A 23,152-nucleotide genomic window follows, 5' to 3' on the forward strand; every position below is an offset into this window, starting at 1 on the left:
ATTTTAAAACAGAACTGTACTAGCCAAGTATTATCTCCAGATACACATTTTTTAAAAAATTGATCAAATTAACAGGAAATAAAGATTATTCCTTATTCATACTAGGCCCGACTCCAACACTGGTAATCAGATTGACTGTTAATAGATCCACAAATACTTTGGTTGTGCTCAGTGGAGTACTTATGAGGGCAAATACTGCTGGGCCTTGGTAAAGGTGGGAGAACTGGGGCTTCTCTGACTCAAAAGTTTAATATTAACAAAACACTCAGTTGCTCACACCCCACAAAATGGTTTCAACTGAACAATCACGCCACTAGTCGGAGAAAAGCATACATGTGATAAAGGAGAATAAAAAGCTTATTGACGTGTTGATACATAGCTGATAAGGAAAACAAAAACCCACTTGAAAAAAAAAAGCCACGGTTGAGTTTTAGTCGAAGTCAGAACCTGCATCTGGTCTCTTTTCTCTCCAAACATCAAGATGTTTGCAACGATGCTGAAGATACTTCCAATCCTAGCCACCCTTGCAGGTAAGAATAACAAACTGATTGAAATAACACTGAAGTAGAGGAACTTGTTGAAATAAGAGAGCAGGTCAACCTGACTGGCAAACTAGGAAAACACTTGGGATTTATTTCTAGATGGAATGAATATTGTGGCTACAATTCCACGCTATTTTGTGGAAATCAGCAAGCTGCCCTCTGACTGGTAATACTTTTTTGCTCAAGAACAGAATTTTAGCTTTGCTTTGCAGACAGGAGGAGGCAACGAGTTCACATGTAGAGTGCTAGACTGTTTCAAGAGGAGCCAAAAGCTGAATGTGAGAAAACCTAACCTTCAAGGCTGGTTTCATTACATTTGGCTTGTGTCTCCTCTTCTAGATATTCCTGGGAAATGATGCCTTGGGCCCATCCCCACCAATTTTTGGGGGGTATGCTTAACTTTAAGCATGCAAATAATCATTCGTGTTTCCATGAAGTTAAGTGAGGATGTAATACTCGTTGGAATCTAGGAAATATACGGTATATTAAAGATAATATATTATTCATGTTTCAAAGACAATTTATTGTGCTAAGCTTTACTTTTAATATATACAGGAGTAGATATTTTAAGTCTAATTCTCCAGGAGGAGATGAACTGTGTCCACTAAAGAAAATGAAAGTTAGATTCCGCATTTTCTTTTCAAGATGGAATTACCTATTTTGGATGCCAAAGAAATAATTTAAATAGTTGCTCCTAGAATTTCAATGTCACCTCTCTCACTGACACATTTTTGCCTTAGAAATTAGATTTTTGCCTTAGAAATTAGAAGGAATTCAGTGCTGGTACAAATACTTTGCAAAACAATGTCCTCCAATTCCACAGTTGTGGACTTAAGGCTAGCAGCATGGCCGTAGCAAGGGGAACCACTGACTGCAGGTTTCTGTGGAGGCCAGCAAAATATCAGCAAACTGGTATTTATTTGTTAGCATTAAAAACTTCATGGGACTGCAATGAAAGTGGATGATTCCCAGTTAACTGTAGTCACTTTCTCTGTAGCAAGGAAATGCTCACACAGTTATATTGCTGAGTAAAAGACAGAGCAATGGTTTAATAAGAAGTTATAGTCCTGCTCACACCAGCCTTTTTTATGGGTCACTTCTTACTCGTGCTTTTTTCACTGAAATCAAAAGGGCTGTATGGATGAGATGGGATTATGAGTTCGAAACCATAAACAGTGAATTAAACACAACGCAAAGCTCTCACTAACTTCCGTGATGTGGGAATAGGCTGTGCAGTTCCAGCTTACTCCATTTCCAGTCAAAAGCACCACCTTAGAATTAGCAGTGGCTTTTAACAACCTTGCTGGACAATGAAAGTGTTATAGGTTTTGGCCTTATATGTTTACTAGAACTATGCAAGCGTATTTCAGCTGAATGTATTAATTCCACACATACAACTTTATGGAAGATGGAGTCATTTCTGCTAAATTCTCATGGAAAAGCTTGTAATATCCAAGCTGTGGCACTCCTGACTCGAGACACAGAGAGTGATGAAGGAAACACACAGAGCAGATGACTGGAAAATGGATGTTTTCAGTAGTTTGCCATTGTGTTGAAGGACCGTAGCTTAATTCCAATGAAGAAGAGAAAATTAATGCACATACTTGCAACTATTATTGTGGCAAGAAACTATAATCTTCTGGCCAACTCTAATTATTAAAGCTGAGAACAATGAACTGAGACAGCTAAAATAACATTACATGGCTTTCATATTAGATTACAGTAAGGATTAAGCTATTGGGAACTCACACGACAAACAGGACTTACAGATAGCACTGAGATCCCCTCTTTCCCCAAGGCAGGATCCACACTAATTTAGGTCAGTCTGCAACCATTCCTGTGAGACTGCCCTCACGTGTAATGCAAATCTTGCTGCAGTTAAAGCTCACTAGTTCTCATGCTAGCCAACACTGACATGGAAAGTGGATTATTGCCTTCTTCCTTCCACTGAACTTCTAATACTCAAGCTATCAAACAAGGAATTCAAACCCCAAAGAGTTTAGGTTGAGATAGGCTTGCCTACTGTAGGAGCTGATGAATCTGCAACATTTGCATGGTTAAAAATGCCAAATAAATTCTTTCTTAAACTATGTTTTCTCTCATGTGGGTGATAGTGATAATTTGAGCAAAATATTCTTTTGATGTTGCTGAAGGTTCTGCTTAAATTCTAAAAAGCAGCACCCTAGCCTAAGATGCACAGATATTCTATTAAGAGAAGAATATTTTGTATGTTTGCCTCTATCACTCATACATTGGAAAAAAACACAGCTTCTGCATGGAAGCCATAAGGAACATAAACGTATGCAAAGTAGGTAGCAAAAGGAAAATGGAGAAAGGCTGCTAGGCTCCAAACTGGGGGAACCCAACAAACAGTGCCACTGAGTCAGAAACAGAACGTAAGAATACAAGAAGAGACAACGCTGTAGCAGATGGTGAGCCACGGATAAAGATCAGACATCTAAAGGAGTAACTGCAGAAAAGAAGGCAAGAAAGGTGTAAAAGAGGCCTCAGGACAGCTGTGAACGAGAGCGTGAGGTTCAGGAGAGCGCTGAGAGTGCAGAAGAAAGGTTCCGTTGAGCCGCAGGCTCTCAGTGAGAAGACAAGCCTCTGCAGGTGAGAACAGGCCTGCTTTCAGGAGCTCTGCTTTGTCAGAATATTATTGGTTTTAAGGGGACAGCTATTCTGGTGGTTTATGTGCTTGTTAGCTTTACCCACTCCTAGCTCGTTATCATGAAAACTTCCCCACCAAGCCCAAGTGAAACTGCTGAAACGAGAAGGACAGACATCTCCTTCAGGTTGTTTGGATAAAGCAGGAGCAAGGCTCTCCTGCCCAGCTCCCAGGGCTGGCCCCAGCAGGTCTCTGCTCACCGTGCTTACTGCCCACAGGTCACGCCAGCGGCGTTGTGGTGACTGTTCCTGAGAAGATAGTGAATGTCACGACAGGCGGCAACGCAACCCTCCTCTGTACGTACGCGAGTTCTCAGCCGCTGGGAAATTTCTTTATCCAGTGGAGCTTTTACAGTGCCAAAGAGAGCCAGCTGCACACCGTAAGATATTTATTTGTTATTAATATGAAGATATGTTTAAGATGTCCTGACGTCCTTAAAGAAGCTTGTTATGTTTTATAGTGTTATCCTCGCTAAGACCTGGGGGCAGGTAACAATGGTGTTCCCACACTAAAGACAAAGGACTGAGGTGCAGTGAATTTTAGGGCAGATGTACAAAGCTACTGAGGCTCCCAATTCCTACTGCATTCCTGAGCTCCCACGGAAACTTATGAGAAGGTAGGAGAGGCATTCAGATGCTTCAACAACTTGCTCCAAGTCACACAGGGAGCGTGACGTGGAGTAAAGCTTAGGTGTCCAAAAATCACACAAGTGCTCCGGCCCCTGGACCAGCTCCCTTTTCTCTTGTCTGGCAGACACTTCCTTCTATTGTGAACGTGGTTTTCCTGGTGAGACGCCCTTGCCTATGACAATGAGTTCCCCACCTCAGGGTCAAATGCGAGCTCCATTATCACTGCTATTGGGCGGCTCGGGATGAGAGTAGTGCATAACAACAGACCACCAGCCCAAGTCAGCAGCAGTAGTGGGAAATCTGCCCCAGTTAACTTGTGTTAGCATTTTGCAGCATCCCGTGGGTGTCATTGCGGTAGCAGAACAATTACAGATCAAAGGCAAGTGCTCCCTGCCCTTCCTGAGACCAGCATCTCCCCCTGCAGCACTACAGCATGGTAGGATGGAGTATCAGCGTGGAGAGGGCAGCAGGACTGCGAGGGACACCAAGTACTAGGCAGCTGCCTGCTGTAACCACTGCCCCAGCCCCTCACGTGGCTCTGAAGGCCTTGCAGAGCAGCCTGGCCTGTCTACAGGGAGTCAGGGATGGGATGTGCAACTTCTGTACATACCCACACTAGCAGCCAGACTACAAGAGCTACCAATTAATCTAATGTTTGGGTGTGAAATTAATCCAGCATAACGTGCAGGTTCTGAGTTCCCCTCAGCTCACCCAGCAAGGTGCTGAGCAGTCAGCAATGCTTTTCTTTGTAAGAAGAAATGCTGCTTAGAAGTGTCACTGCATCCTTGAAGACTGTGACTTCTTTCCACACCCTAGTGTCAGGCTTGGCCTTTAAGACAATCAGCCCCTGTTCTCCCCCCTAGTTTTAACCTTACTGCTAACATTTTTTTCCTACAAGTTCAGTTTTCCTGCTCGGTGTTATACCTGAGAGTTGATGTAAACAGGTTTGACTTAGACCACTGGCACAGCCCACTCTGATGATATTCCTGTCGTGTTTGACGACTTCCTAATAACATTACGTTCGGAGGTTTGCCACGGCTGATATAGTTATACCTTCTATTCAGTTTATCAATTAGAGCAGAATTAGACTGTGTGCAATTTGCAGAACGTACAGTACTTACTACATCTGGCACTGAGCAATAGCCAGTATGCAAGAAATAGCAATTTAACAAAGGTCAGGGGAACTGCTTACCCTCCTGCTGTATATCGTAGCCATAGATAAAGCCTCTAGCAGTGACAAGCACAAACAGTGGGCCCGTCCCAAGTTCTGACTCCAGCTAAATGACAGACTGATATATGCACACCTTCCTGACTAACTGTATGAGTAGTTGTTACTCATATCATTTGCTTTTTTCAAGTCAAAATTGTTTTCTTAAAGAACTACTCATGAAAGGGTGGCAGCGTCAGGTTTCCTAAGTTGTGCATAGAGCAATGCATTATAATTTTGATCCAGTATGTTGTAGCACAGACTTCAATCACTCCTTCAGGTGGGAAGTATAGCACCAAGACAGGATCGAGCCCATATTCTCCGGATTCAGTTACAGTCTCTCCATTTTACTTGCGTTAAATTTTCCTCATTGCAAGACAAAAAATGAAATACATTTTCTGATCACAACCAGGAAAAATATGAAGATTGTAGCTGAAAGTATTTCAGAGGGAGCATGGGACAGCATCAAGAGATCCAAGAGGGCAAAAACCATTTGTAAGCTGTGATGGATGATGAGAAAATATCCCCTAAGGAATGTAATCAGAACATACTGTGGGGGGTTTGGAATATGCTCCAAGAAAAATTAACTGATGCGAGGCTCCGAAATGCCAGGGAAACCTTAGGGATCAATCTCTAGCACTCAGTCCCGGATTTTGCAGCTCCCACTGAATTCGGTGGGGAAGCTGTGCCTATAAGGACTGGAAAAAACGCATCTGGTTTTCTCCCCATTTGAAACTAATTTCATGGTAAATTCACTTTCACACCACAGCACACATCCATTGGTAATGGATGATCTGCACTGTCATTAAATAAAGTCGATACAATCTGGCACGGCGACGGGGTAGTGCTAATCCCATCCTCCTTGAGGGCAGAGGCAAAACTTCCCTTCGCTGCAGTGCCCGTTATCCTCGGCTCTACACTCAGCAAGGCGTGGAGAAAACCCTTCACTCTGCTGATGTATTCAGAGGGTGCATGCATTTGCAGAGCTGCAGGACTGGGGTCCTGTAATTAAAATGCTTTTAGCAACCTGTACAGCCCTGTATTATTTGGTCCCGCAGCTTTTTACCGCAACACAGTGATTCCTTGGCATTTTGAACCTATTCACAGCAAAATTAATCGTGTTAATACAAACAGTGGTAAGAAAGGACTGTGACTGCCTGTGAAAAATACCCATTTAAAGAAATCACACGACATGGCTGAACATGAAATCGGATTTTCAACCTGTCTCTAAATCCACAGCAATTTGAGGCTGCTCTTTCCATTTCGCACTGGTGACTTTTCTGGGTTTCAGAAAGGACAGAATGCCTGGGAGCACGTATACTTTTCACCTACAGGTTTAAACAAAATATAATCTTTGTCTCTACAAACCTGGCTTTGCCCTGGTTGCTTGGCATGCAGCTGAAGTTAAATTTTATATTTTCTTCCAACTAGAAACTATATGCATGGCAATGGAAGAGACTGCCAGCTTTGGCTTACGTTGTTTAAAGAATACTAAAATGCAAGTCAAAAATACATTCAATATACTGGTGAGCTGACAAAAACAACGGAATTGAACATGCTGGCACTATAGTTTACTGAATACCAGAACAGCAGCTTGCATTTTAAGTTGGATGAAATTATTAAATTTTATGATATACTTAGATTCTTCTAACACATCTCAAATAAATAATGAATACTTCCTTATAAGTAGCGTCTATTTCCTCCAGAAAATTTTATTAAAATTATACTGTTATTAAAAAATTGCCATTTTTTCAACAATTAAATGGATAAATTTTCAGCTTCCATTTTTTTAGAGTAGAAAATGTCTGCCAAACATTTTAAAGATAGGAGACTTACAATTTTTCAAAAAGCTACAGAAAATACTTCTTATCTCACCTGCTACAATCCTAAATATTCCCACCACCTCACTAAGTGCTAGCTGCCTTGAGGACCCTGTTATTCATGTGGCTAGTATAAAAAGAATTAATAGGGGGATATTCTCCATAACAAACATAATGAAATCTGCATCCTAATAAATAATGTGTATTTACATAACTGGTAATATGGCCATTTCTCTCTGCAGTGGCAGCAAATAATAAAGCTAACACTGTAGAATGTTAGAATTAATTAAGGCAAATTTAGGTCATTAAGATTCTTTTGGCTTTTAAAATTAATGAGGGTGAGCTTTACATTATTAGATTTTAGGACATTATATATATTAAGTATGGAGGCCATAGGTGTCCTTTTAAAAGGAACATTAATGTTTTATACCGTCATGTTACAGATTTTGCAGTGTTCTGAGATACGCAAGCTCAGCTGCAGTTCTGTTTCAAGGGAAACCAATAAGATCAGTGTGAGGACTGGTGCCAGTGTTAATTTAACAGCCCGGAGTATTCAGCCACAGATTTTACCTGGCTTCAAGCTTAGGCAATGCTGTTCATCAATGCACAGACCCAATGCTTCCCAGCGCTTGCTTTGTGAAGCTGGCTGGTGTGCTTTGCTGTTTGTTGTGGTGTTTTCATATCCTGTTCCCCTTTGCCACAATGCTGGTGCAGGTGCTCAGCAGCTAAAAGCCATGGCAGTTACACGGGCGGGGAGGAGATACCGCAAACAGCCGGCTGCTTGCAGACACTGCGATGAGAAGGAAGGCAGCAAACAGGGGAATGGCAGGTGTTCGCTGGGCTGGTTTGAAGACAGTGCAGATATATGTAATGTAGGAATATAAAACTTTTCTCTAATTGGAGCCTAATTCTGCTCTTATCCTGAGAAGTTCCACCAGTGGAAATAATTTGCTTCATTTGAACTAAATACTGTAAATGTCAACTAATGGAAAATGGGAAGTTATGGGTATTTTTACTTTTTTTTTTTTGCCTTTTTCCCCCTAGCAATATGTCTTTTTAATGATGAATTTTATTTTTAAATAGCTGCTCCCAGCCAAGAATCTTGAGAAATTTCCAACTACCCAACTCTCTGTACTTTACCTATAGACAAACTGAGGCAAAAACTACTTATTCAGCTCACCCAGGGTAACAGAATATATCACAGCCTGGCCTGCTTCCTAAGGTAGAGTCACAGCTCCTGCTAAGATCTACATCTGTGCTTCATTTTATGCTCTGAGTCACTTGGCTGACCTCAGTATAAAGCACCTAAATAAATGTTTGAAAGACTGAAGCTTTCTGTTGACTCTGCACAGGCGAGGCTGCAGCCTGGCAAGCCTAAATCCAAGTCCTGAATCCAACCAGCACCACACCTCAAGCCTCCAGCCCAGGCCACCCACAGTTAAAGCAAGTGAAATTGTCAGAGACACTGTGTGGCTACCCAAGACATGCTCGCTGCAGTATTATTGATGGAAATTTTGAGTTAACTAGAGGAGTAAGGGAAAGGAATGACTGTTGTTTGTAAGAGATGCTGGGTGAATTATTGATACGTCTCTCATGGAATCGTTCTCTTAAAAAAAAGCTAACTTGAAATACTTGCAAATGATGACATTAACTCTGCTTTGGCAAAACTGCTGATGGACGATAGTGAGGGAAGAAGTGTAGCAGCCTGTAGCAATGGTATCTTCCATTTATTCTGTATATTGGCTTTCATCCTGAGGGAGCTCTGCATTTTTCTCCTATCTGTACTACCAAGGACGTGTCATTTAGCAGCAAGGGGCAAGACTAGGTCCTGAGAGCCCACCACACATGCTTCCAGCCACAGATGCCTGAGGCTGTGTGCTGCAGGGGCTGTCAGTGCTGCAGGGGACGCTGGCTCAGAGCAGAGCAGCCCATTCCAGCCCCCGAGTGAAGACAAGCCTCTGCAAAGCACTGCCTGGAGCACTACAGAAAACTTACTGGAAGTGGCCTCTCTGATACATGAGCATTTTGTTTTGCCTAAGGGTGATATTTTTAAAACCAAGTCTTATCTAACACTTCAATGACCCTGCAGGCACCAAAAAACATAGCTTCATTTAATGGCAGAAAGCAAAGGCAATACCTCCAGTGAAGGGAAGACAGACCCTGCTGTCAGTGTCAATGCAGTCAGAACAATTCCTGGATGTCACTGGGGTTGCTGTTGGCTGCCTGTGGTTATCTCTGGTGCTGGGGTGACAGTCTGCAGAGAGAAGGTCAAATAAACTGGCATGCTTATGCAGGCAACAGAGCAAAAAGGAAAGTGGAGACAAGTAGAAAAAGATCAGGTTGTAACTTACATGTTTGGAGCCAATAGGCGACATAGTTTGCCTAATTTTAGGTAGAACTCAGCAATAAGATGGTATTGCATCCCACTCTGTTACTCAGGGCTTAAGACATCTGCAAAATGTGCTGAGCATGAGGCACCCTGCCCTTGTGAACAGCACCGCTGCCTTCAGGGGAGTTGTGTAGAGAACAGGCTCTTGGACTTTGGGGGCACATTTCCAGTCTCATTTAACTCTCAGACCAGCCCATTTTTACTCAAATACAGCACTCCCCGTGTCACGGTATTCTGAGTATGGATGAAAAGTCAGTCAGTCATTGTCAAAAGATGGTGTATGTGACAGATGCACGGGGAAGATGTAGCTGGAGATACAAGGTAAGAAAAAAACAAACAAACAAAACAAACAAAAAACACAATCTTAACAACAACATAAAAAGAGCTAAATAGCTTCTGCTAGATTTATACTGCTATAAAAATTGTAATTATGTTCTGGGTTAAAATCCTAACACCAGCACATGACTGAGATGAGCTCAATCAGATGCATCACTCAGAATTTTTACCTCACGCTAATTTTTACTGTATTTTCCTCTATCAGAATTATTCTGGAAGTAGCTGTTGCTTTTTTCCCACAGCTATTCAAGTGGCTGAACTAGTACTTGATCCTTTGAGAATATTCTACCCAAAGAGTATCTGAATAGTACGTCCACACACCAGGAGCATCTGGGCTGAATGTGAGCAAGTCTGAATAGCCCAGATTTGGGGCTAGATATTTACAGAGAGAAAAAATATTCCTCCTCAATCCCCCCTCTAGAACATGACATTTTGGGCTGTGACGTACAGAGGAACACAAAGCTGCCTGCTGAACCAGCTTCTTCTCAGCCATCAGCTGGCTGGTGTCCCAGCCAGAATCCCTTCCAAACCCTCTTTGAGTGGGATTCCTGTCTCACCGTGAAGTACAGGGTGCAACCCAAAGCAAATTGAGGTCTGAAAACTGCCAAAGGCACTGAGAAAGCATGTTTGTGCTTGATACGCCGTAGAAATTACTCACTAATAGTTCAGCCACAAGAATGACACTGTGAGAACATGAAAGAGATGATCCTCTAAAGCATTTTGCGCCAGTTAAAGCTGCTGAATGATTAATTCTCTAAAGGCTTCTGACTCCATCCCTTTCTTCTTCCAACGTGCAATTGTGACAAGAGGCTTCCAGTCATCCTCGGTTACCCATGACAAAAATCCCAGTAATGTAGGGCAGAATATCCCTGCTGCAGTCTGGCAGATCAAAGTTTCACTAAAAATGTGTAAAAAGCAGCTGTGGATGAGCAAATGCATTTGGGGCCAGGCTCAGTCACATGGCACACGTCAACGAAACCAATGCACATGTGAGCATTTGCCTGCTTATCTAGCAAGTTCAGAATCTGCGCCTTGGGCTTTAATTAACACTTGGAGAGTGCAGCATTTGCTCTCTAATTAGATGGTAAAATGCTTAAGGGAAAGATGAATACATTTTTTCCCTTGTTATTTTATAAATTCTGTCTGTACTCAGAATTCAGAAAGACGATGATATCTATCTGCTAAAGTTGTTAATATCTCCCTTTGCACTTATCGGTGAGAAAGAGAATTCAACAGTTCTTTTTATGGTAGCCTGAGAAAATGACAAAGAAAATGATAGAACAACACGCATACATCAGCCTAGAGAAACGTCATCGGACAGGATGCTCCAGCTTTGCATCTGCTGGTGGGAGAAAGCAAGATGGGCTTGGGGAGGCAAGACAGGTATTAGACAGGAAGCCATGTCCTCGTTCTGCCTCACAGTCAGGAAATCAAGGCTACTGTGCAGATTAAGCAGGACGTTTTATAACGCATCTTCAAGTACGTCTGTTTTTACAAGTTTGACACCCAGATGCACTAGGCAATACAGCGATGTGGTGTGACGGCACCAGGAGATGGAAGGAACACTGACCTGGACTGAGTCCATCCAAAGCCATTTGAAAGACACACATTTACACTAATTCTAGCATCTATTTGTCCAGCCCCAAGAAGGGAAAGGAAGCAGATGGAGGCACGTTTCTTCTAACTTTCTGCCTGCTTTTTCACACGTGTCCTCTACCCCCCAAGGAACAAGATTGCTCTATGGGAGACGCTGTATAAACAAACCTGTAGGTGGGTTTCTCCTTTTCTGCCAGACATCTGGCAGCCGTCGAAAACCCTCAACACAGCTTTGCCAACTGCTTCCTCTTCAGGTGAGCACTTTCCTCACCATCACACAAGAAGGGGAACAGCCTGCCCACAAGTCAGGTGAAGGTAGAAAAGGATGTGTGATTTCATGTACCAGATCCTTCTGAATTCACGACACAAATGACCTTGCCTCCAGCATCGAGGTTACCAAGATTTTCTTCCAAACTAGCATGACCGTTCCCACTTCCTTCCCTGTTCTGTTTGTAACCCATATTTCCTGAACAGGTACACAAATAGTTCAACTGCCCTGGAGCTCTATGAGACCAAATCCTCTTGGTTGTAGCAGACACTGTGACTCTGGAAACACAGACTAACCATGCCATTGCCTTAGAAAGCCAGGAGGGATGACTGCTGACACTGCTGGGCATTAAGCAAACCCTGGCCCACAAGTTAAAGAACAAACTGCAACCCTTTCCAAGACAAAGGAGAGACTTTCTGGACAGCTTTTAGCTGTTTTGCAGAAACTGCTGTTTCAGATTGTGGAGTTATTAGGGACAGCATTTTTAGGAGTGATAATCTCACTTTCTTTTTTTTTTTTTTGTCAGTTATTTGATTAGTCATCCGAGGCAGCTGCTCCCTTGAAATGTGAAAAGGCATCATTATATAAAAACTCGCATGAGCAAACTAGCTGGTAATTAGAAGTAGCAACCATTACTACATCCACAGTATTGTTTTTCCACTGGTAAATCGTCGACTTCACTAGAGCTGCTCATGGTTTGCTTGAGGACATTAAGTGCTTATTTTTACAGAGAACACAGCAGATTTCTTGGGTACTTTTTACATTCAAGATACTGGACTTTAAACATATTTATCACGCTGATTTAAAAAGGCCTCTGGCAAAGGACTGCCATTGACTACATTTATACTTTTCCCATGTAGACATTTTAAGGACATTTTAGGTAAAATGGAAAGAAATGTCAATGAGATGCATACTTGTGGGAAGGGATATCAGCTGTCAGTTGCCAAAAAAAAAAAAAAAAGCTTTATCTATCTTCAACAGAAAACAAGTTTTTGACTTCTGAAATGGAATAGATACATTTTTGCAAATATTTTCTTATAAGTTTTTTGAAAGGCATAAACATGATCTTTTCAAGGACAATATACAAACTTTTTATACAAGGGTTTAAAATATTAATTTTGAGTGTATTGTTTCAAACAGGCTACAAATTCGCAGCCAATTAACTGAAACATGTTCCTCTTAAATGAAATTTCCTGTGTACACAATCCAATCATACCTCTGGGGCAAGATATACACTCCGTAATTAATCACAACATTAGTCAGCCTTTTTGGTGTTTACCACCTTCCTTCAGGCAATGAACTCCACAGCTAGCGAGATAAGCATCATACAGAAGCAAAAGAGAGAAAGGACAGGAGCCTGCAGAGGAACCGAGAGCATTTCCTTAAGCTGTTCAACTGTGTTTATATATTCATAGTTCAAACAACAACAAAAATACTAAAAGATTCAGTTTAAATCCACGAAGAGAAGAAATATTCTCTGCTGTGCTGACACCTCCCTCAGATTTAACAGTGTACACAAAATATTTCCTCTGTGTCCATTCAGAAAGGAAGAAAGAGCACTGGGGACTAATTTTGCAGTGAGGTATGCAGTGAGTATGAGGGCTTAGATGCGTAATTCACCCTGACATCAGATGAATTAAACCACACTCACAGGGAGCACTTGCTCCTCTGTGTTGTTTACTGGCATGCTCTGACTGCATTTACAACTTGCAGTGCCAGACTTGTTTCCCACGAACATGTGCTGTAGCTGAGCTGGTACACAGCGGGCATAAATCCCAAATGACTCTGAGGTAGGCTGAAGAGAATTTAGACCTTTTTTCAATAGTGAAGCCCTATGAAAGGATACAGTGGACCTGTCTCCCCTCTCACGCTGCTGCAAATCAGGCACTACTTCATACAAGACATTGTGCAACTGAATTTCACATTAGTATGAAGCTGATGGAAGCTCCTGCCGTTACCCTACTCAAATGACCATCACACTACCAACTGAGAGGAGGCACAAATCCATCACTGCTGGGATCTATAGAGGAATATCTGTTTAAGAGAAGCCTGAGGTCAGAATTCACAGGGTTTGTAACTTCAAACTCTTGAATTGAGCAGTGTATGGCATTCTGTTGTTGCTTGTACTACGATAAGTAGAGAATGAAAGAATTGTGGCCAATAGCTTTTTTTAATTACAGGTATATCAGTTTTATATTAGCAAAGCATAAAGCCGCTTTTAAACCTGATGGGCTTGCATGCAAAAAATGGAAGCTGGAGAGTCTCTCCAGCAGTCTTGCAGACTCCTAACAAAGCCCACGCTGTGCTAACATTAAAGCTGTTATCCTTCCCCGCTGCAACACCAGTTTCCCACGTGCTGGCAACGCACGCAGTAGCTTTGGTACTCAGAGCCCTGCATCAATTGTACCTGGTGTTTGCAATCCTGGGGCTGGGACAGATCAAGTCTGGCTGGAAAGCAGACAAAACTGCACTTGAGAGGGGGCCAAGCTGCAGTACCAGGGCTGCTGGTGCTGTGCAGCCTTGCGTTTTGACCTTCATTTCAAAGCTTTATCACTGCATACACCAGCTATGTTCAGTCAGTTTTGGGGTGTAGCTTGCCTTAAGCTAATAAAGGCTTTGAGATAACATTGCTTTAAGATTTCAGTCAACACTGTATCAGGGTGGATAAATAGAATTAAGAATAAATATTCTTAATTCAAAAGGCAATCAGTTGATCTGCAAAGTAAAGCAAATTATACTCCTTGCCTGGAGATTTGCAGTGTCCCTACAGGCAGGAAGCTTTGACAAAAAAGAACTTTTGATATTAGTCAAGCATGAATGGCATTTTACACCAGTCTGTGAAACTTTTTCCCACAAGCATTTTCCAACTATTTCCATTAAAAATATGTTGTCGGGTCCAACTTCAATAAATACATTTACAGTGCTGATTCCAGAATACTGTCAGTGGGACAAATGTTAGATCCATTTGGGCGCCAACCTGTAATTCTGTACGGTTACCACTCATCAGTGTGAGAAAATGGTTTATGGATTGTGCTGCAGTCACTCCATTTGCCTAGAAAATGGCGTTTGTGCACTGGGGAGTATAGTGCTTATCCCAAGCACTACCACTTATATATAATACTATTAGTAATATCTGAGAGAAGTAATTAACGTTCCATAGTCTTTCACATTAGCTTTGTTCTTTCAGATCTAGATTTCCCAGCAGAGTTAGACAGGACAGACTGCACGTACTCCTTGAGAACTATTATATTCACCCCAAAGCAGATGAAGTATCACAGCTCAAGGCCCAAGTCTCAAACTACCAACCAGTCTCCATAATGAACACAATTTATCCCTCTGTTCAGTCGACAAGTTTTGGCGTATAAGCTTATGAGGCCAACTCTGTTCCCAGAGTGCTCTTAAGTACAATTCATGCTACTGAAATCAGTGAAATCCGTCAATGTTAAATAGCTAATTTTAATTTAAATGCTGCATTCCTTAGAGACATTTTTGCTTACCATGCCTTTAATTCTGCAAAAGTTTACTACTGTATAGTAAAAGGGGAACTTCTTGATCCCAAATAGGTACGACTTCAAGCACTGAAGCCAACAGCTGTTCTTGACTTCCATCTACGCTATAAACTCAAAAAAAAAAAAAAAAGAAAAGAGAACAAGATAGTTCATGACACTGACTCTGATCTTGATTACACAAACAAGAACAGCATAGTTGCTCTAACTGCACGTGTGATGATTCTGCTGGTGTTCTTGTACTGCACTAGTATTGCTTCCAAATTCACTGCAAACAGATCAGGCACCTTGTTTGCTTAGACCTATGTCATGTGGATTCACTTCAGTTCTCTGTTTGCTAGCTTCTATATTTGGAAAGCTCTGCAGCCACCCCCTTTTTGCAATGACAAGTCCATTCCTGTCATAATCTTCTACTAAGCTGCGTATTAATAATATCACAAATGATCAGTGCTTCAATTAGTGCCACTATTAATTGCACATAACTTAGCATTTGTACACAGATTTGTCATACGATGGTCAATGATCTTAAGTCTGTGACTGAAGGACCTACAAAAAATAGCTACTGTCCATTTACACAACTAAAAAAATCCCTGTCCTGAAAAGCTTGTCATCTAAGAACCATTAGAAATATATATGCAAATGTACCACATGTTTATCTCTGTTTTCTTGGGGAAAGGTGCAAGAAAGGGGGTGACCTTGCTTCACTTAATCATAAATCAACCATAATCCAGTTATGAGTAGCAAACAAAGTGGCAGTAAGATCTCTTGTTTTGAAACTAACAATGGATTTTCTACCACAGATCTATTATTATTCAGGAGGACAGTCTTACTCCTATGGAGAGTTTAAGAACAGGATCACAGCTGCAACAGGTCCAGGGAATGCATCGATAACAATCTCCAACATGCAGCCCTCTGACACTGGTTCCTACACCTGTGAAGTTTTCAGCCCACTGAATGATGCTGGCCAGAGCCAAAAATCAGTGATTGTCAACGTGCTGGGTAAGTGCCTTTCCTCTGTACTGCTGTATTGTAGTTTTCCTGCCCTATTACAAAAAAATGAATTCACGCCTCAAAATATGCAGCAGCAGAGGGAATGACGGGGCTGTGATGAACAAGGCCTGTGATGCAGAAAGAAGGGCTCACTTGTGTACTGACACGGAGCTTTTCTCCAAGGGCTTTGAAGGCAGGCAGAGCTTGTGGTGCCATCTAGCTTCCAGACGAAGCAGACCTGCCCTGATACCACTCAGCAGCTACACTTGCTTGACCTACAGTAAAATCTCATGGTCCCAGGAGAGGCCTTCAGATTCACTTTGTGGTCTCGAAAAGCTACCTGATTTAAGCAGGTAGCTGGAATTATCCGAGTTCACTAGATTGTTCGTGTTGGAAAAAGAATGATACTGTTTGATTAAAATAAAAAGCCCTTCTAATTGTAAATGACAACTTCTCTGTGAAGCCGTTACTTTTAAGCATAACCCAGGCCCAGCAAAGACCAAAATTTCAGAAAGAAGGAAAAAAGAGCAGAATGACATTTACTTCCTAGTAAGTCAAAAGTTTGTACTAACCCCATCTAACCATTGCTTTTGTACTGAGAACTCATACCTGGTCAGAGGTACGAATCAAACCTTCATGAAAGAGATTGCAGTACCAGTTGCCTGTCTGCCATGTATAGGACAAAGACATGTAAATTCATTTCCTGAAAGTCACATTTTCACAGTACAATTACTAATTCTCATCTAAAATCCCCCAAAGAGTAAATCTTGGAGCAGTTAAGGGAAGAGACTGTACTTTTCCCATGAAAACTCACTTATGCACATAAAATTTGGCTGTGTTCATTGCCAGTACAGTTCCAGTGATGGTACCCCAAAGAACCACAACAGCATGCCTAGACGTAGGAAAGGAAAAATAATAGCTGTAAGCTATTATAGCTTATAGTATAGCTGTAGTATTAGTATTGTAGCTGTAGTATAGTGTAGCTGTAGTATAATATAACTGTAGTATTTATTTATCATGCAAAGGAAGAAAAGATAATAAAAATGTATCCTAGGCCACGTGTATATATTTAGTATTACTGAAGTCTTTACAGGAGAGCCTTTGGTCAGATGCATAAACAAGACTATGCTCTTGGACAGAAATCTGTAACTGTGGTTTTATTCTTTACTACAGCAGCACAGAAACAGACCTCGATGTGGAAGCTTGCAGCCCTGGGTGTGAACTCATGTGTCTGTTCTTGTTCTTTTACAGTCAAACCATCAAAGCCTTTCTGCAAAATAGAAGGAACGCCAGAGAAAGGCCATCTAATCTACCTCTTATGCAAATGTGAAGAGGGATTGCCTCACCCTACCTACCACTGGTACAAAGTAGACGACAATACCCTCACGCCTGTGACTGAGCAATTCAGTACGTAACTACAGGACTGCCATACCGTGCTCAAGAGCTGGAGTGCCGTAGTACCAGCTAGGATTTCAAACACTTTGCATCACATAGGGCAGTTAAATCTTACCCTCCTCTTCTGATGTTCAGTATCACAGATTCATATTTTTACACACTCAAATTGACTGTTACAAAGAGCTATTTTTTTCTTATTTTTTTTACACTTTCTTTGTTTGTTTGTTTTAATAAAAACTGTGTGGCACGTTAAAGTCTTGTCTATACCAACCATTACTTTAAATTTAAACAATGTTAAAATGGGAGAAATGTTCATACCTTTACATCTCCCTTCCTTTGGAATTTTGAGTGAACTTACATTCAAATTAAGGCAATTTGTCATTCAGTTGCTAAGAAATCCATCCTGAACATCTTCAGTACCTGTTAGCTTTTCATTTATGAAATTACAATGACAATAGTATCAGTGCTGGTGAAACATTAGACAGACTTACTTACAGAGTATGGGCATACTACTCATCTTCTAATATGTTCCTACAGAATCCACTGTAGTAATTGTCAAAGAAGGTAAATGTTTTGGATTTAAAGAATATATGCATATATAAAGAATGAAAGAATAATGGGAAAACCCTTTAGCTTGTACTGTTTTTCTTCTCTTAAAAGCTCTCAGTAATACCAACTAAAGAAAACCATTTCCCTCTAAAGTATACGAATGTTAATCTGTACCTGTTCTCTGTTTGCCACAGATCCAAACACTGGCATTCTTTACATTGGCAACCTCACTACCTTTGAAACAGGATATTACCGCTGTATAGCCAGCAATGTCATGGGGAACAGTACCTGTGAGCTTGACCTAACTTCAATGCGTAAGTGAAAATAATCCCTTATATGATCTATGACATACTCTTTGAAGAAAAATGCTGTAATATCTTTAAAACAGATTTTTTTTGGAAATGCAGGCAGTAGCCAACCATACCTGTCTGCAGATTTTTCATGTAAACAGTAACATTTAACAAGAGCCAAGTGTATATTGTATAAGCAATCACGAGATATGTCCCTGAAATGAGTACTCAGTTACTCAGTGGTCTATAAAATGAAAATGGTAGGTCAGAGCTAGCAGCTGTGCTGAAGTAGAAATAGGTTTTTAGGGTTCACAAACAATCAGATCCTGTGGCTGAGCAACAGAGATAAAGGCAACCTCAATTTCAGAATTTGTTTGCAAGGATTGAAGAGCAAAGGCTTTCAACTACTGCCAATGTTAACAACCCAGTATTTCCCTTACCCAGTCATAAACATGGGGCTTGTTGTAAGTAGGGTGCTAACTGTTAAGAAAGGAGACAGCAAAGGTCATAAAAGCCCGGTTCTCTTTTTCCTAGATTTCCCTAGGTTTCTCTTTTTCCTTTGGCCTCTCTCCTGGAAAAACACACTTAGTTTTTTAGGTCTTTGAATTGAATGCCTTCTTTCTGGTAAAGGATCCTCTACTAAATTTCTATGGGATTTCGCTAGATTAATACTTTTTAAAAACTTTTTTTTTTTTCTTTCTAGATTCAGACAGTGCTATTGTTGCTGGAGCATTAATTGGAGCAATAGTGGCAGCTGTTATCATTTGTGTTATCGTCTGGGTCTTAACCAAGAAAGCAAAGAAAAAGAAGTCATCAAGTAATGAAATGCAGTAAGAATTTGTTTGTTTGCTTGATTTTAAGACAATTGTTTCTGTAAAGCACTGCTGATAAACTAGAGCTAAAGTAAAACATAAATACTGTAAACATTTATAGAAGAGTAAATAATACAAGGCTTAAGAAAACTTCCAAAGTGAGAGTATTTGCTTTTGTGTGACTTTTAGGCTGTTGCACTTGTAATATGGGTGGTCATTACTCTCTTCCTTATGTTTACATGCAGCTACTACCAAACACTACCTAAAATATAGGTTGGAAAAACAGTGTTTTGTATTTAAAAGTTTATGGTGGTTGTTAATAGCAGGTGGATGAAGTCAAAAAAGGTATAGCAGCTAAGGGTTTCTCTCAGAGAATTGACTACTAGACTTGACAAAGGGCTATGGGACACATGCTTGAGATACTCTAAAGCATCTCAAATGGCTGGAGCCACTAAGGTTTAGGCAAAGAATGGAGCCCAGAATGTCCATTTTGATCCTGCTTTGGAAATGTCTTTTTCTCTGCACTTTGGTTGCTCATTTCTCTCCTAAATTGCCAAATCTCCATGGTAAGTATCATCTCATATGCTACACAGTCAGCCCCATGATGTTAAATGTTAAATTAATACATGCAGCTGAGCCAGAAAAGATTGTCATGTCATCTGGACACTGCCCTGTAGCAGGGGTCTAAAACTTCCTGATGGGGATTACTGGTAATCCAGGCCAATGGCCACTCATGCACATGATTTCTGCTTTGAACTGATGTAGCTTTAACTTCTGATTAAGTGCTTGGACCCTAATAAACCTTACTACATTGAATTAACCCACTAGGATCTGATATTTTTTACATGTGAAAGTATTGGGAGTTGATTTATTATTGTTTCGATAAGGGAAACGGAATTCATATCTATTACTAAAAATATTTTTCTAGATGTCAGCCTTTTCACAGCTCTTTTCTGACTGTACCTTATTTTTATGTATTTGAATGGGACACCAAATCTGCATGCAGTTTCCCTGAAAGCTCATACCAACCAGTTTATTTTGCTCTTCCTTTTCAGACACTGTCCAACACCACTCAGTTTCCCATTCTGCTTTAATGAGCTGGCATTTAAACACACTAAAACCCACTTTTTTTCTAATAAAATCACTTAAACCAGTGGTGCAGATCAGCCTTATTATCCAGCACTGTCAATCTCTGTCTTAACAGCAATTTTGTACCTTCTCAGGTGCTCTCGTAACAGTCCTAATAATATGGGGGTTACTGTTCAGATGACAAAACTACGAAGATACGTTCTTTTGAAAGACTCTAGTGTAGATGGGATTTCAGTACATGAAATTACAATCCTCATCCTGTCTCCCTGCAGAGTAATGGCTCAGAAACAATCCAATGCAGAGTACGTTCAGGTACCGAATGAAGAAAACATACCTGCAACCACAGTTCCATCAAGCAATGAGACAAACGAATACCCCAGTGTTGATGAAACAGCAGCCTCTGGAACACCTGAAAATGATGAGAAGCAAGACGTGGAAAAAGAAGAAACAGCCTAGAGTTTATTTCAACAGTTTTCCTTGTCAGCTTTGGAGCCCATTACAAAAAAAAAATAACAAAAAAGCAAATTTGTCATTGAATTAACATAGCATTGGGACTTAAACTTAAATCTGCATTTGTATTGGGAAACATTGGGCTGGAGATTGAAAAGGATGCTACACCTGCACTTTGTGAGTAGCAGATTGGGCCTTTAAGTTAACCAAATTTCACGTGTGTTTATAACTAGATAATAAATATAAAAAACTACCATCCGCAGTTATACAATCTATTTTACAAAATTAATTAGAAAATGGTGTCAAGCATTGAAGAAAATACGACGTTCCTGTTAGCTATCAGTAATGCTGTATGTGTCCATCCAGTTCTGAACCACAGAAGCCTGCTCCGTGAAGTGTTGGCCAACCTCATGTCTCCTGTGGACCAAGAACTACCATCATGGCCAGTACACTGCAATGTTTAAAGGATCTGATTTTGCACTTCAGAACTAAAAGCACGTTTAACCGATTTCATCAGAGCGCAGAAACAGATTTAAAGACCTGGACCAATGAAATCTTGTGTCTGAATTCCACTTAAAGTTACAAAACCAAAACAGTCCTGGAAACGTTTACCCTGTTGCTGCCTAATATGGGACACACTTTGTTAACCACAGCCTTCTGACTTTAGAGTTCCCAAGACATCAGCATTCCAGAGCTGGGTATTTCAGCAGTTTGGGTTCTCAGTTGAATGGAATTAGCAGTTGGGTGCCCAGTTTGAACCTCAACTGACTGGTTTCTAGATAACGAGCTGGAAATCTAAATCCCTTACAAGGCTTATAATAATAAGCACTCAGAATATCAGATTCCTCACGAAAAGCAGATGTTTCTGCTTTCAAAACTTAGAAGCGATCACTGCCAACTATGTAACACATCAGCCTAAACTGCTTCCTTTTCCTGGGATGACTTAAATCTATTTCCAGGCAGCTGCCCTACCCTCAAAGTGACAACCTCATGCTACTTTTCTGCTGGTCTCTCTAGCCCAGTGTAACTTTGACCATTTTCTATGGGTGAAAGCTTCAGGAGGAAAGGTAAACAGTGATCCACAACAGCCAACAGCTGAGTAACGAGATCCAAGAGAGGAAGGAGAAAAGGCAATTGGTCCATATACACTCTGATCACTAAACACCTGTCTATTGAAGCAGACTCTTCTCTCCAGGCCCAGTTTCTAAAGAAGCAATCCTTCTTCAAAAAGGCAAAAATAGTTGAAGGTATTTCTTCAAAAGGGCAAAGATACCTGCTTTCAAAAGAGCTGAAGGACAACGGGGTTCAGGCTCAGGTCTGTTCAGGGACCAGACACACAGCCTCAGCACCTCCCTAAGACCTACATGAGGCATGTACTCACTGACCTAAGGAGACACCACTTCCAATCTTGTGCACTGCAGAGAAAACTGTCTGACCTGGGGATGTGGAACGTTTTGGCACTTAAGTCTTCTATAAGATCTACTATTTCTCCTTTGGTGACTGTTTCTAGCCTGTAAAAGTTACTGGTATACACCAGCTATCTTTAAAACAGATTGAAGGATACATCTGAGCTAAAATTTTCAGGTCCAGCTCCTACAGCTCTAAGTATCTTTACTGACACATAAAGCATGAGGTCCCCATCAACATGCCCATTTTACCTGGGCAGCCTGCTCTAAGGAACGTGCTTTGGCAGGGGGGTTGGACCCGATGATCTTTCAAGGTCCCTTCCAACCCCTACAATTCTGTGATTCAGTTTGGATCATTAAGCTAACTGCATTCATTGTCCTTTCTACATCGTGTTGTGGCTTTCAAACATTCGACTTTGATATGTGCACCCTAGTGTTTCATTCCAGAGTAAAAGAGCACTTACAATGTTCTTACAACATTGTTTTAGCTAAAAACTGCTCATGCTGGACCACAAGGATCAAACTCTTACTAGTGCCAACACTGCTGCATCCTGTCAGTGGATCACTGTTCTCTCTCCAAAATATCCAAGGCAAACATTAAGTCATGACCTGTATACAAGCTTCTTCTTAGGCAGGCGTCTTTTGTTGAATCAGGTGGCAATTTTACCGAGCGAAATCTGCAATCTCTGACCATGCAGTCTAGGTGTAGAAGCTTAAGGAAAATTTCTTATATTCTCACTGATAGTTTTATAAGCATGGTCAGTAACAGCAAGAGAAGAGCACGTACAGCCTTCTCCTGTTTGGGTGCCATTTCTCACCACAGGTGTTTCCTAATGAGAAAATTCAAATGCATTGATGGTCCAAGGGAGCCTATAACTTGGCTGAGAGTGGCATTAACTTGAAATGATTTCTTCTCCAACACTCCTAGGCATTCTTTTACTCTTGCCCTTCATAGAAGAATATACACAGCTCCTCATGACACTGCTTTATTTGCATTAGTTATAAATGAGATAGCGTATTTTAAAAGAAATCTCCTGTATATATGCCAATTGCATTTTATTTACTGCAACGCTCTTCCAGATTTCAGGTGTCTGCAACAGCACTCTCATTATTATATGGAAGGACTACGTTAAGTGGTCGCTGTCACTGGGTTTTAATCTTTCCTTAATCTCAACTTCAGAAGCTTCTCTGCATCTATTTCTTATATAAC

At 41.0% G+C, this 23,152-nt stretch overlaps 1 protein-coding gene across 1 annotated transcript; it reads left to right on the plus strand.

The window, feature by feature from the left end:
• The first annotated feature begins 481 nt into the window (after positions 1-481).
• VSIG1 (V-set and immunoglobulin domain containing 1) lies at positions 482-20,542 on the plus strand. The gene is made up of 8 exons (XM_035541359.1): positions 482-530; positions 3,429-3,589; positions 9,469-9,576; positions 15,762-15,960; positions 17,203-17,358; positions 18,090-18,209; positions 18,889-19,015; positions 20,359-20,542. Exons 1-8 carry the CDS (start codon positions 482-484, stop codon positions 20,540-20,542), a joined length of 1,104 nt encoding a protein of 367 aa, XP_035397252.1.
• The last annotated feature ends 2,610 nt before the right edge of the window (positions 20,543-23,152 follow it).

This window comes from Cygnus atratus, chromosome 13 (genome assembly GCF_013377495.2).
Source record: "Cygnus atratus isolate AKBS03 ecotype Queensland, Australia chromosome 13, CAtr_DNAZoo_HiC_assembly, whole genome shotgun sequence".
Taxonomy (NCBI): domain Eukaryota; kingdom Metazoa; phylum Chordata; class Aves; order Anseriformes; family Anatidae; genus Cygnus; species Cygnus atratus.

Coding starts and splice junctions, on each gene's coding strand:
- VSIG1 (XM_035541359.1), top strand. CDS start 482: ATGTTTGCAACGATGCTGAAGATACTTCCAATCCTAGCCACCCTTGCA. Junction 18,210..18,888: donor GCTTGACCTAACTTCAATGC/GTAAGTGAAAAT, acceptor TTTTCTTTCTAG/ATTCAGACAGTGCTATTGTT. Junction 19,016..20,358: donor TCATCAAGTAATGAAATGCA/GTAAGAATTTGT, acceptor GTCTCCCTGCAG/AGTAATGGCTCAGAAACAAT.